The following is a 17,796-nucleotide window of genomic DNA, read 5'->3' as shown; positions in this document are numbered from 1 at the left end:
TAGTTTAATTATAAAACTACTTAGATATATAATACTAGTAGAAAATATTTTATGATTTTTTAGAATAATTTAAAAATAAAATGAACCTATATAATATTTGATACTAAAATAATATTTTAAAGAGAAATTTAAATAAATTATTTATCTTAATTTATTATTAAAATACAATAATAAGATTTTACAATATTTTTCAATAGAGTATGTGTAAATTAAAAAATTATTAAAAAATCAAATAAAATAAAATGTATATAATTATTATTTCTGTATACTATTTCTTCTATAAAGAAAATAATCAATGATGAATCCTTGTTTATAGTATATTTGTGTTTGAAAAAACATTGATGAGTAAATTTTATGAGTTGCAAGAATTCTTCCTAAAAACAAAAGTGTCGTGTGCATTGAATGCTATTGTGTACGACCAAAACAACATAAATAAATAAATAAATAAATAATGTTTGAAGTGATGTATCTAACAACGATGGCGGCGCCCTGTCAATTTAGGGGATATTGTGGGGCAAGTATGACCAAAGGGATGCTGGCTAGCTGTCATCTCTTCTTACGTGGCAGCACAAACAGATGCCTAGCTCTCGGTTTCTCCGTCGCTTTACGTTACGTGGCAGCAGCAGATGCCTCTCTCTCCGTTGCTCCGTCGCTTGACGACTTCTTCAGCACTCGCTCCAATCCCCCTCTCCGTCTCTCTCATCAAACTCGCTCGATCTCTCTTTGTTTTCTTCTGCCTCGACCATCAAAGCCCACACTAGCATCGAGTGAGCATTCCTGCTAGCGAGCTAGCTAGGAGTGGGAGAGGTGGGAGAGGTGGGAGGAGGGAGAGGTGGGAGGAGGGAGAGGTGGGTGGAGGGAGAGGTGGGAGGAGGGCGAACTGGAGGAGGAGACGGGGCTTGTTCCCAGGTGGGTTTAGCGTTCCTCTCTCCCTCTCTATCTCTCGCTTTGCTTCCCAACAACACTTTGAATGTTGTTGTTGTTGTTGTTGTTGTTGTTTTTTTTTTTTCTTTTCTCCTGGTTTGTGAGGTGGGCCAGTTGTCTCGCAGTAATCACTCATGCCCCAGTCTGTGGAGTTGTCTTACTAAGTGAATGAATGAGATCCTATCTTTTCATACCTTTTCCTGTGCAAAGAACTCTCTCGTAAAGTTCGGATTTTTACACATCTGCATCTTTGTATTTACCGCAACAAAGGGATTATTGTGTTACGGTTCCGGTTTGTAAATGGATACTTATTGTATGTGCGGCTGTTCAGCACGGACGATACCCTCTTCCGGCACCCTGCCCCCAAAACCTCGGTCGCGGACGAGAATGATTTAGATCATTAGAGGCTTTTGAATACCAACAATTTGGCGACAGCCGCAACAAAACTAAAAAAAAGGAGTGGAGAGCTCGAAGCCGGTGGGGTGACTGTTCAACCCTCTACCGCAGAGGGTTTAGTCATGGATACGCCTGGTGGAGTGGATGCTGAGAGAGAGGTAAAATCGACTGCGGGTTGCATTCCGCAGTTCGCACTGTCTTGCGCCCAGGAAGAAAGCACGAATGTGGGGATCGGTGAGGAGAATTCGTCGGTCGAAAGTGAACAGCCGTTGATTGGAGGCGACGGGGTTGCAGGAGGAGGTGGTGAAGCTCATGCCCTTTTGCAGCCAGGTGCTGCTGCACAGCCGGGTGATTTACCCCACGCAGCCGTCCCACCCGTCGTCGATGCCCCTAATCCATCTCAGATTGAGAACATGAGTGAAGCATCTCAGGCACAGTACCTCTGGTTCATGAAGACTTTTCCAAAACTGGAGGATGGTGCAGATAGTTGATGGTGATCACGAGCCATTTGGGTGGTGCACCAGCGGCAGGTGACATGTTAGAGCAGGTGGTTTCATAATTTGAGGGGGTCGTTATACTAAAGGGGGGGGGGGGGGGGGGGGACAAGGTGAGAAGCCACCTGAGGCATGTATAAGCACGCAAGGAATACATCTGGGTTTGTCTTTGAGCGTTGTTGTGGATTGTGGTGGACCTTGAGGCTCAAATGTTTTACAGTGTGTGTGTAATGCGTTGCCCATGAACGAAGAGCTGGGCGTTTCTGAAACGATGAACATTCACTTGGCACGCTGTTGCAACACACTCCCGTCCTGATCTGTGCAAGAAGGTTTTCTTGAATGAGTTGACTGGGAATTACAGCATAAGTGCATCCAGTTGGCCCCGCCAGGTTTGGAGCACACCCAGAGAGCCAGCCCAAAGTCCTAAAAGAATCGCGGTGGGGATGAAAAGGAGCACGCTGGGCGCAATGAACGAACGAGGGAGAGCTTGAAGCGGAGGAACACCAGCATACTGTCATACACAAACGTAATGAGTGCCAGCTCCTTGTGTTGGTAATCCTGCAGGCCCTTCTTCTTTCACGTTACCAAATGGTTAAAGTATGAATCGTTCAATTTCTGGAAGATTATTTGTACATGGTGCAAACAAGTGTATAAGTAAACAACGTGATACGTAACACATAGAAATTCTGTGAAATACTGAAGGGCTTGTCAATTACTTTCTTCTATATTTATCTTTATATATTTTTATCTTTTCCTCTCTTTGAATTCTTGAAACTCCTCATTCAATAAAATCCAATGAAACCAAAGCATTCAAGAATCATGTGGTCAATTCAAGTATATTCCAAGAACAAAATGTGGGCTTTGTGAATACTTGTCCTTGTGGGATAAAGATACATTGTCTATAGAACATTGGTACACGTCTTAGGGCTGTTTCTTTTTGGCCACATTAGGCCTGAGGAGCAATATTGGTATTTGGAACTAGCACAATCATGTCTATTGGCCTTGCTTTTCTGGAACATGTCCAACAAAAGACTGGGTTCTTGACAACAGTATTCAAAACAAACAAGCATCTAAACTTATCAGTCGCAAATATCTAGAACTTTCCTCCAATTGTTTGATTGTTTCAGGTAAATTGAGTTTTGTTACAATCTACACAAGAAAAAAATTGTAAAGATGATTAGTTGGAGGATTGAATATTTTAGTAGTATGATACCAGGAGAAATGAACAGCAAATATATATCTGCTACCAGAAAGGTTATCCACAGGGAGTGGTCAACATGGTAATTGATCAGAATATGCATGCACATGGTCGAAGAGTGGAAATATACGTAGCTTTTTTATAAGAAAACTTTTTGACTGTCAGGAGTCGTGTTGACTCAAAAAAGGTCCTTGGAATTTTTTTAACTGATATATCAAAGGGGATATTATACATGGCACATCAACAATGCTTTGGTAAATTTATGACCCTGATATTGGCAAAGAACCATAAACTTTGTAGTGCAAAAGAGAGATCAGACCTAATCATCATGCTTTACAAAAATGTTTTGCTGCAAAGTGCAAAAGGTTTGAAATTTCAAAAATTCATGTTCTTTGAACAAAACTATTGCATGTACAAGTATATATATCCACATACATTTTTATCTTTACATGCTTTCAGTTTATTCCAGTGTAGCTTTACATGGAAACCCTTATTAAAACTCTAACATTTGACCCTTTTTCGAGGAGGGTAAGAATTTTTGTAATTATTGCAAGTTGGTATGAACACCAGAGTTCAAAGTAAACCCTTTGTCCTAAAACTTCTACTTTCTCTTGAACCAACACCTGGCAAACTCACTGCTTCATGTTTACTTGCAGTGTCAGAATGTAAAACGTGTCTGGATTGATACATACACCAAAAACTGAAATATCACTCGACTCCCACCCTTGTTCAACAGTGACAGGAAATACAGAATGGGAACAGATTATTATTAGTTGCAAGGGATGCATTATGAAGCATGGCCATTCTGAATTTGTGGAACTCCCATGTGACACCCAAAGCTAGTGATAAGGGCGATGTGTGTAACATGGGGAAGCAGGCATTGCCTTTCAAACAGATAGCAGGGAAGGGATCAGGCCACGATTTCAAGGTCGTCCAGAAGAGCACATTTTACAGTCTCCTTGCGATAATTGCCACCAAGAATGCCAGAAACATTAGGTGGCTGGTTGCAATCTGAGGGTTGTTGACCACTTAGCAAGAAGATGCGAATCTTTTTAAAGCACATGTGAGCAAGTTCAGAGGAGATTTATACACTGCCTAGTCATCGCGTGCATATAAACAGATGGGAGAATGGCTTTTTCCGTTGGCCCGGTCGGTACTGACACATTAAATGGACAATTCGTATGTGGAAAGATGGAAGAAGGCCTGTGGTGTTAGCCGAAGCTCGACAATTGACTGAGCTGGCACCGTGAAGTGTAGCGGAGAGTGTTGTATTGTGGAACCTGGAGCAACTACCTCATAAATTTTCAAGAGGGGAAGGAGAGGGTTCGATGGGGAGAATGAGTGAGAGTGTTCATGGACGAGTGAGCCTTCTTCGCAGATCTGAGCCCTGCCGAAGGGGACGCCATGTGAACAAGGCAGGGCTTCTTCTGTGAGTTGAATGAATCGGTCAGTGTGGACAGCCATAGGGATATGACTCGGCGATGGGGTAGGGTGGCGTGGAGATGGGGGCCGCGGACCTATTGTTGAACACGAATATTAACTGTGTCCGAGCTGGACCCACACGTGTGGCACCCCTTCGTCATTTAGTTCCAAGCTTTGGGGTGGGTAGTATCAATTCTCGTGGTAGTGGGCCGGGTTGAACATCTTTAGATGTAATTCAAACATTTAGTGTCCCTTAGTAGATTTCTAAAAAATGAGTTATGAGATTGAGGAGTTAGAGTTAGTTTCTATGCATATTTCTTGATATGGTTTATTTAATGCATTAATAACAGTATGTGGAAAATGGTATAAACTGGTTTTCAATATTATAAGTTATATGTCTTTATTAATTAGTAAAAATGGCACAAACCATTAATCAAATATGTACTTACATATGTATAGGACATTCCTTATCTAACCATAGTTTTTGCTACTACAATTACAATTTGCCATCCATTATATGCTACCAATATACTTTATTAATGCCATGGTGAAAATCCAACACAAGACGCTTACGAGAGACATTAATTTTTCTTTTTTGTAATTGCATAACTTGTGGCCAAGCCCTCTTTTTACAAGTAGGTGATCAAAGCATCATAGCTTGCAAAGGTGTTGGCAATGTCAAATTCTATGAGAAAGAAATATGGTGTAAAAAATTATTAAGCAATGAATGCATTGCATACAAGACAAGGGTATAAGAACATTTGAAAAGAGTATATAAGCTTGTAAAGGACAATAAGTTGAATAGGTCGTGATGGCAATAGAAAAAATTATAATTAAATTAATAATATATATATATATATATATATATCTTTATATTTTAGCATAAAGAATCTTGCTTTGCTTATGGAATAATATATTAAAAATATTATTTATATGATATGATGTACACCATAATCTTAAATCTTGATGTAAAAAATATAACAAATAATCATGTAAATATATTTTTATTAATATTATAAAATAAATAAATATATATATATATATATATATATATATATATTGATATAATATACAATAGACTAAATAAGAAATTGAACAAAAGAGTTTCAATAAGAAAGTTAGTATAAACTTAATTAAACAGATGAATATATGATCAATACTAAGAAAATTGAGCTAAAGCTCCAAGAGATATGTTGTTGAGACTAAAGATTTCTTTATCCTCGACTCCAATATATACTAGGTATTAAAAAGTTTCTTAAGAATTTTTCATGTTGCTTAAAGATAAAAAAATCTTGAAAAGCTTTTCAAACTATTTCTTTAATCTTCCCAAAAATAGATAATCTAGGTAATTTCAATCAATAAGCCATTAGATTGATTTGCTTTTGAAAACAAAATGGCCTCAATCTTTAGTAGTTCAACTTGTTACAAAGCTACTTGGTCTTGATATTTTGTCAAAGAAGCCATAATTTATTTTTAACTTGAAAAATAAAGATTTTTTTTCTAAATTTATCTAAAAATACTTTGTAATAATCTTGAGCTATTTATAAATAGAACTTCAATATTTTTTGGAGTTGTTATAATTGTTTTTCAAAATCTTCAACTATTGGATTTTCATCCTTTGGTATACGTAACAAATCAAGCTTTGAATGGCAACCATAATTAGCATAAAATAGTATTTATTAGATTGAAGAATAAAAAATATTATTATAAGCAAACTTTGCTAAAAGTAAATATAAGATCAAATTATCTTGTTGATAGTTGATGGTACATTGCTAATACTACTTCAAAACTTGATTGACTTATTTTATTTAATAACAAATTTGAGGGTGGAAGGTAGAAGAAAGTTTGATATCCATCTCCAATATCTCAAAAAGAAAATATCAAAACTTTGATATAAATTAAAATCCACAATTAAAAATGATGAGATAGGCCATGATATTAATATATATTATCAAAAAAGAGCCTTGCCGTTCCTTCTTTGAAAATTACCTTTTTGTATAAGATAAAATGTGCCATTGTTATAAGTCAATCTATAATAATATATATAGCATTAAATGTAGTTAATAATGGAAAATTAATGATAAAATCCATTGATATTAAAGGCCATAGTTGCTTTAAAATTGGTAGTGGCTTTAGAAGTCTATAAAAATAATGACTAGAATTCTTAAATCTTGAACAAATGTCACATGAAAGAACAAAGTATTTCATGGTCTTCAATTTGTGAGGCCACCAAAAATCTTGAGAGATAAACTCGAATGTTATATTAAATCCAAAATATTCTCTAGTTGAAAAATCATGATAAGATTGAAGAACATGAAGTCGCAATGATTCTTTTGGAATATATAAACAATCTTCACAATGTAAAAGATCTTTCACAAATTTGAACTTCTCATGGTCAAGGCACTATTTGATATTAAAAACTAATGAATTCTTAGTTGATGCTGCACAAATTTTTTCAAGAAAATTTAAATCAAGAAGTATAACTATAAAAGTAGTATAAACACCAAATTGTTCTGGCTTCAAGAAAGTAAAATATTGTTGATTAATTGCCACTTCTCTAGCCTTTGAAGCAAGATATTATTTTCTTGATAAAGAGTTTGATAGTCTTTATTGCTTCTTTGATTGATATATAATCATGAAATTAAAATAAGAGAATGATATATTTCAATGAACTTGGTGGCAATTCAAAATCTAAGCTAATATAAAATACTCCAAATTTTTGTAATCTGTATATATAATTACAAGATGTATAGTGCCTTTCAGTAAGTGATACCATTTTTAAAAAGAATCTACAATCGAAAGAAGTTCTTTATTGTGAATCTCATAATTAATTTTTATAGATGAATTGTTTTTAGAATACACCACAATTAATTGGAACTTTCTATCATTTTTTATCTTTAATAGTACACCTTTTAATACAAAGTTGAAAACATCAATTTCCAAATAAAAGGCCTTTATAAAATTTTGATGCATTAAAATTGAAGATATAGTAAAAGTTACTTTCAAATCTTGAAAAGCCCTTTGTACTTGAGATTCTTATTCTAATTTATCTTTAGATGTTAATCAAGTAAAAGGAGTAATAATTTGGAAATAATTCTTGATAAATATTTAATAGAAATTAACAAATCTAAAAAAATATTTTATATCCTATACATTCTTTGAAGTTGCACTCTCTATTATAACTTGAAATTTCTTTGGGTCCATCAACAATCCTTCATTGGATATAATATATTCAAAAAATTCTACTTTTGGCTAATAGAATATATATTTTTGAAAAATTTGGTATATAATCTTAGATCTTGTAAATTTTTTAAGAATAATCTTACATGTTTTTTTATATTCTTTAGAAATCTTGGAGTAGATTAAGATATCATAAAGATAGCAAATAAAAAACTTACCTAAGAATTTTTAAAAAATATCATTTATAAAATACTTGAATATATCTAAAATATATTTATCAGTCTTAAAAGTATTATACTCTTTAAGAATGACATGTTCTTCCTCGAACAAATGGTGAGATATAATGCATTTAGTACCACGACCTCAGAAGGAACTCCCAATATTTATTGATATTTTTGGAGGTAGGAACTACTCCTAATGGTATTACTAATGTTTTCTTTGAAAGAAGTTATGAAGGCTTCAATAATGATCAAATATTTAGGTAGTCTTTTTCGTCCTAGTCTAGGATATTATCAATGGTTGAAGGACCTATCAACCTCTTTTGAAGAGAACAAAGAATATGTGACAAATATAGTTTGATGCATCTTCGACTTCATCAATATATAATCACTACTCTTCATGGAAGTCGTCCTTAGAAGGGGAGATAATATTACTTACATATTTATCTTGATAATTATCTAGATAATAGGAGTAAATAGAAATAAATCAAAGTAGATAAATATAATAATATCTTATAAAAAGCTTCCTAAAAACTTCATAGATGCTGCTTTGCCTTTATACATGTCTATAGGTGATTGATAGGTTGAAAACTTGGCCAACAAAGAGGCCACATGTTGACATGTTGACCACTTGTAGTATAAGTTGGACATATGGCATACATTTAGGAAACTTGCTTTGCAAATTAGACATGTGTCTTGTAAGTTGGATGTGTATTAGAAGTCTTATAGCATATTGCTACATATTTTTTAGTTAAATAGTATATATAGATGCAAGAAGGAGGCCTTCCTCACTCTTGTCAATTCTTTTCTTACTTTTTAGTTTAGTTTCAAGAGTCTTATGTTTTCTAGTCTTTGGCAATAGCCATTCTAGTTCTTCCTTGAATATACATACTTTCTTTTATTTTGTCACTTTCGTTTAGATATAGATTCCATGAGTTTATGTATCTTCTTTTAATTTGTATCCTTGACACAATATAACACTGATAGATATAATTGATAAGCAACTAGATCGATTTGTTCACAAATAAGAAAAGATCTAAGCTTGCAGTAGTTTAATTTATCACAAAGATAAGTAGTCTTGATATTATGACGAAATAACCATACCTTGTCACCTACATTGAATTGTGGTTATTCCTTTCGATAGATATCCACATTGATTTTTTGTCATTCTTGAGCTTCTTTTAATTACACCTTCATTGTTGCATGTAGCTTTGACAAACAATTTGTTAAACTATTTACGGTAGGATTATTAACTTTTAAAAAGTCAAAAATATCAAGTCATGGATAATAACCATAATTAGAAAAGAAAGGTGTTTGTTACGTGGAAGAATATATTTTATTATTTTAAGCAAACTTTGCCATTGGCAAGTGAGTTCTTCAATTATCATATTGATAATTGATGGTACACCTTAAGTATTGTTCCAAAACTTCATTTATATGCTCTATCTCTCCATTAGTTTGAGGATGAAAGGCCAAAGAAAGCTTTAGGTCTATCTTTAAAATCTTAAAAAGAATTCTCCAAAATCTTGATACAAATTGAGTTCTTTTATTCATTATAATATCTTTTAACAATCCATAATATTAATAGATATTATCAAAGAAAAGTTTGACAATTTCTCCACTTGTGATAGATTTTGTATATGGTATAAAATATGCCATTTTGGTAAAATGATCTACTATCACAAATATAGAATCACACAATTTTGAGACTAGAAGATCCATAATAAAATCCATAGAAATAGAAGACCATAGTTGTTTTGAAATAGGTAATGGTTGAAGAAGTCTATAAGATAGACGCCAAAGAGTTTTTGACCTTGAACAAATGTCACACGATTGAATAAAGTCTTTTATAGCTTTTTACATTTGCAACCATAAAAAATCTTTAGATATTAGCTTTAGAGTCTTATTGTGTCCAAAATGTCCTGCTCCTAGAAAGTCTTGACATGCTTGAAGAACTCGTAAACGTGATTCTCCTTCTAGCACATATAGATGTCCTTGAAAATAAAGTATGTTGTTCTTGAATTCAAACTTAGAAGTATCACGAGATTTAAAAGAAGTATTCTTAATATCATGAACAAGAAGATTAGAAGACATAGTTAACTAAATTTATTTAAAAAAAGTTAAATCAATAGTCAATGTTGATTTTACTACTCAAAGATGAAATTATTTTGATTTCAATAAAATTATCCTTTGTTAATCCAAAGTTACATCTCTTTCTTTAGATGCAATATAAAAAAAGACTAAAAAAGGTATTGAACAAAACTTGTTGTTTTCTTGGCCAATAAGTAATATTGAACTCAAATCTTGATAAAAAAATGCTCCAACAAGCCTAGAGACCATTCTAAATATGTGCTGACATGAAATATTTTAGGTTCTTATGATTTGTATATATAATGACTGGATTAGAAGCACCTTTTAGATAATGACACTATTCTTAGAAAGAATCTCCAATTACAAGAAGCTCTTTATCATAGATCAATAGTTAATCGTGGTTGTTGAAAATTTCTTGGAATAAAAAGCTACTAGGTGAAGTTTATCATCTATTCTTATTTGTGATAATAAAACACCTAAAGCAAAGTCTGATGCATTTTTTTTTAAAAAAATGCCTTAGAAAAGTCGATGCGATATAAGATTGGTGTAGAAATAAAAGTCGACTTCAAAGTTTGAAAAGATGCTTCAGCTTTTTTATTCCACTTAAATTTATCTTTGCAAGTCAAACGTATAAGTAGGGCTATAATTTGAGAGAAGTCTTTGATGAAGATTTGATAATAGTTGGCAAAGTCCAAAAAGCAATGAACATCTCTTACCAATTTTTGGGATTTTTTAATCCAGAATAGTTTGAATTTTCTTACGGTTCATATCAAGTCCATTATTTGAAATGATGTATCCTAAGAAGTTGACTCGAGTAGTGTAGAAAATACACTTTTCTATCTTAGCCTACAGTCCCGCATCTCTTAATTTTTGTAACACACGACAAATATGAAGTTCATATTCATCTATGTTCTTAGAATAGATCAAGATGTCGTCCAGATAACAAACAACAAAATCGTCCAAAAACTCTAAAAAAATATTATTCATTAGATGTTAAAAAGCTACTAGTACATATGTAAGTTCAAAAGGCATGACATTGTCATGTCAAGTTTGAGCACGATAAATAAAAACTACATAAAAATTATTAAATCTATCAGTTCTTAGCTTATGTTTTCTTATTTAATAAAATATTTAAAAAAAAATTAGAAATAAGAATTAATTATTTAATTAAATATTAGATTAAAATAAAGATTAATAAAAATATATATATATATATATGAATAAATTCTACTAGCAATAAGTATTATAGTTATTAAAAATTAAAAATAATTTTATACAAGGAGAAATTAGGATTTAAAATAATTAATTTTTAAAGTGTTCATTTAATGTAAAAATTTATGGACATATTTTTAATAGGTCTGTAAATAGATATATAAAGTTTTATAGAAAAATAGATTATGATTTGTGAAAAATAGAGATTTAAAGAAGGAGAAGAGGTCAGGTAACAAGCTTATAGGGAGAAAAATTGAAGCTATTGACATCTAGTAATTTGGGCTTGTGGAGATGGATGGATGATAAGGTACATTGGTCGTACCTAGGAGGTCTCGAGTTTGAATCTCCATGGTGATACATGGAAGGAGATGGAGAAAGAATATTCTTTAAAAATCTTCAATTAATTTATTGAAGATATTCAGAGGATTGGTCCCGCAATGCTTGCCTTAGGAGATTATGTTGGATGACAAGAGCACTTATCACCTATGGGTGGGAACAAAGAATCTCCCTTAATAGTAACATGATGTGTGATGCCCACGCCTTCTATATATTCATCTTCATGATACATTGATGTATAGCTTTTCCTAAAAAGAAAGAAGCTAGAAGTTGGTAGTAGCTTAAAGTGAGATGGCATCAATTATCTGGAATCCTCAATCATAATTTTTTCTTTTTTCTTTTAAGACATATATATACTCAAATAAAAATAAAAGGGTTTAGGATTTGGAAGTAGGATTTAAGATTTAGGATTTGAGAGTAGGGTTTAAGATTTGGAAGCAGGGTTTAAGATTTGAGAGTAGAGTTTAGGATTTAGGATTTGGGAGTAAGGTTTAGAATTTAGGGTTTAGAAATAGAGTTTAGGATTTAGGATTGGAAATTTTGGGAAAAAAAGAGTATCCATCTTAGGAAGGAAATATAAAGACTTTTCAGGGGAGTTTTGACTCTCTTGTGTTTTGTTTTGCAAATGTTTAAAGGAAGGGATTTCTTGATATGAGAGCAATTAAATTTTATAAAGGATTCATGTTTTATAGAATATTATGAATATTCTAGAATTACAATATAGTAGAGCAATCAATAGCAGTAAGAATCTCATTGTTTTCTCAAGGCAACTCTCTCTCCAAGATATATTAGTGCTTCCATTGAAAGAGCCTTGAAGCACTTATTGCTTTGCTAGAGACAATAGAGGATGTTGATTTAGGTTTTGAAATGCCAAGTGGAATTGCTTCAAATGACTTATTTTGAGCATTTGCATAATTTATGGAGCAACAGCAATAAGTTCAAGAATAAGGCAAAGGTATTACAAAAGACTTACAAGCTATTGTTGACAAGATTGGAAGATTTGAAGGAGAAAACATCACCAATTTCTTTAGGATTTATGTATGCAAGATAGAAATATATCAAGTTCTAGAAGTAAAGATGATCTTTGCTTTTGATCTTGCTGTTGTTCTCGAGATTAGAAAAAAGACTGAGAGAGTTGCATGAAGACTCTATTTTTTGGAGCAAATTTTTAGAACAACTCAAAGATAATTTTTTTGAAGAAGATTTAGAAAGAATGACCAAGAAGTCATTTTTAGAGTAGATTAAACAAAGGCTTGGATGTCAAATGGGCCCAAGTGAGTTAATTAAGGATTTTGAAAAGAAATTCGGTCAATTATCAAGGTATGAAAGGTAATTGCTAGATATAAGGAAAATTAAGTTATTTTTGCAAGCAATAAATGATGATTTGGAGAATAAATTACTCTTTCAATTAAAAAATAAAGCATCTAAGAATGGCTTTACTAACGATTGAGAAAAGATAAAGGAAAAAATTAGACTTTTGGCTAAGCAAAAAAAATTCAAGACTTAGAGTTATTTGGCACAAGTGGATCTAGCGCCCACTATCCAAACTTCCTCATCAATTCAAAAGATGAATAAGATTACTCATGATGAAGTATTGGAAGAAATAATCAAAAGTATGAGAGATTTGAAGGTGGAAATGATAGAATTGAAAAGATCTCAAAAATCTAGCACATCAAATGTTCCAGAAGGAGTTAGAGGATATATCAAAAGATGTATGTGGTGTGATAGTCCAAGCCAAAAGCGGGATAAATGTGACAACTATAAAGCGGCAATCAAAGAAGGTATTATTTATTTCAAGGAAGGAAAGATAAGACTTTCAAGCTCTAATGAACCTCTTATGATCAATTTTGAGAAAAGAGGTATAAAAAAATTGATAGAAGAAAAAATTAATAAGAGTAGTACTCTATCTAAAAAAAAAGCAGAGTCTTATACCATTAAAGTGAGATAAAGAGAAGTAAAGGTTGTAGATTCATCTACAATAGAAGCTATAAAAAGAAGAACTGAGGTTATTAAAAGAATGACTAAGTGGAAAGATCCGGTTGATGCTTTGAGCATTAGAGGATTTTTAGGAGAAGATCGATAAATCTATATAGTGTTGTCATTGAAAAAAAGAGAGTTAGAGTTACTCAACAAGAAAAATCTACTGAATTTACGTTCAAAAAAAGAGCACTAGAGAAGAAGAAAGAAAATGAAAAAGATACATCAGAGAAGGTTAAAGGTAAAAATCTTGCTTATAAACTTCAATCTGATATTGAAACATCTATTGATATGAAGAGTATTTTTGAAGAGAAAATTTTGGATGCCAAAATTGAATTTATCGTGAAGGAAGCTCTTGGTATAGCAAAAAGGAATTTCCATGAATTGATCATTAATGTAATAAAAAGAAAGAAACAAATGACAACTAAGGCTATTATGATTGAGGCATTAGATACTCAAATGATTCAAGATGAAGAAGAAGAGATAGGACATGAATTTTTTCAATCTGCAATACCAAGAGTAATGAGAGAAGCAAACTTAAAAGATAAGACTTTGATCAATAATAATATATTTATGAGAGTACATCAAGAACAAGAAGCTCTAGATGCAAATTGTATTAAGAATGATGATCAAGAAGAAGATGGAGTGAGATATTTGATTTTTTATTGGCTTAGAGCAACCACAGAAATACAAAAGAAGCTTAGCAATTTAAATGATCTAGTGTTGGCATTGATTGATCATGGATTGGAAATTAACATTATGTCAAGGAAAGTGTATAAAAAGGATAAATGGCCAATTGACATGAATCATGGATGGATGATTAGAGTAGCAAATAACCAACAAGGAGATCTTTATGGAGCTTGTTCAGCAATAAAAACAAGAATTGGAGATGTGGAGGTGGAACAAAAAAAATTTGTACAAAATTCAGCTACATCTCTGGTAATTCTTTTTCAACCTTATATCACTACTATAAGAATAGAAACTAGAGTTTAGGATGATAGTTCCCATTATGCTAGAATTTGTAGTTGTGATGGAGAGAAGGTAGTACAATTCTTTACGGTTAAGCCTATTCATGAGAGGCATTGAGATCAATTAAGGGAAGTACATTTGGAATCCAAAGATAGATTTTTGAATGTTTAGAGAGTACCGTGTAAAAAGAGGACACAAGGATGCAGATGAAAATTATGCCAACCTTAGTATAAATATTTTAAATAATATATTTTTAGATTTGAATGAAAGTAGCTTTATGAATTTTAGAAAAATTAAAGATTTGAATTCAGTAGATAGAAGAAGGATGAAGTAACAAGAAAAAAACTTTAAAAATATGGATTTGATTTCAAAAAAAGAAGCTATAGATGGAGTATTAGATGAAATAGGTTTAAAAGATGATTTGATGATGGTTTTGGAAAGCATAGAAACAAACAAAGAAAAAGAAGTATGGATAAATTTGCATTCAAAAAAAGCTTATTAAGAATTGAAGGAGATAATAGAAAGTATGGAAGATGGTGGTAGCTATGAACTAAAGCATGAGGCTATAGTTCAAACAAAGTATAAGACAATGGCTAAGAAGATTAAGTCGATAGCTATTCAATTACCATCTAATACCATGAAACATATCAAGCAAGAACTTAAAGAACCAAGATTAAGGAAGAAGCAAAAGATTGGACATGAATTCAGTATAGAATCATTGACTAAAATAAAGATTAGAGAGTGAATTTTTAACAACATCAAAAAAGAAGATGTTTCAAGAAATACTTATTAGACATGGTAAAGCATTTGCCTTCACACCTAATGAAATAGGTTGTGTGGATCTTAGTATCATTGCACCAATGGTGATTTTTACTGTGCCACATGTTCCATGGGATTTCAAGCCTATTTGAATATCAAGAGCTTTATCTCCTAAATTAATAGAATTGTTGAAAGAAAAAGTGAAGATGGAAATTCTAGAACCTTCAATTGCTCCCTATTCAAATAGATGGTTCACAGTGCCTAAGAAATCAAGAGCATTGAGATTCATTCAAGATATGCAACCAACAAACAAGGTAAGCATTAGAAATATGGGATCTAGACCAGTTGTAGATGAAGTAGCAGAATAATTTTGTAGTCATGCTATCTATTCTATTGGAGACTTATATTCAAGGAATTATTAATTCCAATTTGCAGAAGAAAATAGAGATCTTACAACGATGAAAACTCCTTTGGGTTTGATGAGAATGTGTACTTTACCTCAAGGTGCAACCAATTCAGTGGCTCATATGAAAAATGTAATAAACCATATATTGAAAGAATTTATGTTAGAGAATACCATTCTATTTTTGAATGATATACTAATAAAAGATTACAAATATAAAAAAAGAAATAAAACTATTAATACAAATGGTTGTAGAATATTTATTAAGAAACATATTGAAGATGTGGCTCAAATATTGAAGAAGCTTCAATCTGTAAAGTTAACACTATCTTTGAAGAAATCAACTTTTGGAGTCAAAGAAATTCTAGTAGTGGAACATATATGTAGAAAATATGGTAGAAAACTAAAATCAGATAAGATTAATGCTATATCTAAAATGAAAGCATGCAATAGTATTACCGAAGTTCGAAGTTTTTTGAGTGCATGTGTATTTTATCATATTTGAGTGCCTCATTTTGTCGACATTTCAGAACCACTATACAAGTTATTAAGAAAAGGTAAAAAGTTTATTTGAAAGGAGGAATATGAAGAAGCTATGGAAAATTTAAAGAAGATTTTAACTTCACCACCTCTCTTTAAACAAGTGGATTATCAATGTGGAAGGCTTAGTAGTAAAGGTGGATACTAGTCCAATAGCAATTGGATGGACTATTGGACAAAATGATCAAGAAAGGAGGAGATTTGTTATAAGGTTTAGAGCCAAAATTCTTACAGATAGACAAAGAGCATATCCACAAGTTAAGCGGAAACTTTGGGGAGCACTTACAGTATTAAAGGTTGAGAGAAATTATTTGATTGGAGCAAATGTGGTTTTGAAAACGGATTGTCTACCTTTACTTAGTATGATAAGTAATTATTCTACTATGGATATTGCTATGTTAAGATGGATAGCTTTTATTTGAATATTAAATCCGGTTTTGAAGCACATCACTGGCAAAGATAATTTGGTAGCAGATATGTTATCTAGAGCTAGATACATTGGTGAAGAAGAGATGATGGCTCTTGAAGATAGAAATAAAAAGACCTATGGATATTCATTTGTCATTGAAGAAGTGAGTAGAAATGAAAAGATTGAAGCCTTCAAAAAGGATTTATATGAAGGGAGGCTTAAAGATATTGGAATTTATTTAAATACAATAAAGAGGCAAGAAGGTTGGTTGGATAAGTCTTTTAAGGATATTTGACATCAATCATATGACTATCTTTTTAAAGATGGATTTTTGTAAAAGAGACCAAAGAGAGGTGATAAGTTCAACTACAAATATATATAAAATCAAAGCAATGTCTACAAAGCTTTAAGGAAGCTTTTTTTAAAAATATTATGAAATAAATCTATTTTTACATACTTCTACTTAATCATATATGTAAATATTAGAGTAAGTATCTATGTTCATGACATTTTTCTTCTTTTTAAGGACGAGTTTTACAAGGATTGGTCATTGTTGCTCTCGTTGCATTCAAGCTTCAGTAGACCAAAGCCAATATCTCTCTTTTTTACCATTCAATTGATCCCAAAATTCTCATATATATAGTAAAACAACTCTAAAATCTTTACACATAAATTTCACTCCAATCCAAATATTAGATTGCAATAAATCTTAAAAACCCTCACTAGATCTAAAATTCTACTTTTTGAGACCTTCATCCACTTAAATCTCAATAATCCTCACTTCAACTTGTAGATGAAGCTAATAATTACAATACATATTAAGCACAAATATAACCATTATTCCATAGAATTTTATCCATAGATCTATTACAAAACTCTTTAAATTGTCCAAAATATCAATCCTATTTTATTTCACAAAATGTAAGTCATCCAAAAACAAATTTGACTTTATAAAGCTCTTACAGAGTCAATAAAAATTCAAATTGCCCAAAACTAATACTAATAGAAACCTTATCTAGTCTACTATCAAATTCCATTCTCCAATTTGCAAAAGAATCTACGAATCGTCGTTGGAACTCTATTTTGTGAGTTGGGATCTGTTTTAAACCCAGGTTCATAATCGGCCTTTTTTGGGTATCAATATCTAATTTTTTAAGATAATTTTTGCTAAAATTTACTCTTAACTTCCTTCTTAAGATGTTTACATCTTTTATGTTTCCAATCTACCTTATTTTGCTTTATTTTTGGCCCTACAAAGTAAGTAGAAG

At 32.0% G+C, this 17,796-nt stretch overlaps 1 protein-coding gene across 1 annotated transcript; it reads left to right on the top strand.

The window, feature by feature from the left end:
- The first annotated feature begins 697 nt into the window (after window positions 1-697).
- On the top strand, window positions 698-1,984 carry LOC112295773 (uncharacterized). Its single transcript, XM_024547707.3, has 2 exons — window positions 698-909; window positions 1,256-1,984. Exon 2 carries the CDS (start codon window positions 1,443-1,445, stop codon window positions 1,809-1,811), a length of 369 nt encoding a protein of 122 aa, XP_024403475.3. The 5' UTR covers window positions 698-909; window positions 1,256-1,442; the 3' UTR covers window positions 1,812-1,984.
- The last annotated feature ends 15,812 nt before the right edge of the window (window positions 1,985-17,796 follow it).

This window comes from Physcomitrium patens, chromosome 19 (genome assembly GCF_059467195.1).
Source record: "Physcomitrium patens ecotype Gransden chromosome 19, ASM5946719v1, whole genome shotgun sequence".
In the NCBI taxonomy this organism is placed as follows: Eukaryota; Viridiplantae; Streptophyta; class Bryopsida; order Funariales; family Funariaceae; genus Physcomitrium; species Physcomitrium patens.
This window is presented reverse-complemented; position numbering and strand designations above follow the sequence as displayed.

Coding starts and splice junctions, on each gene's coding strand:
- LOC112295773 (XM_024547707.3), top strand. CDS start 1,443: ATGGATACGCCTGGTGGAGTGGATGCTGAGAGAGAGGTAAAATCGACT.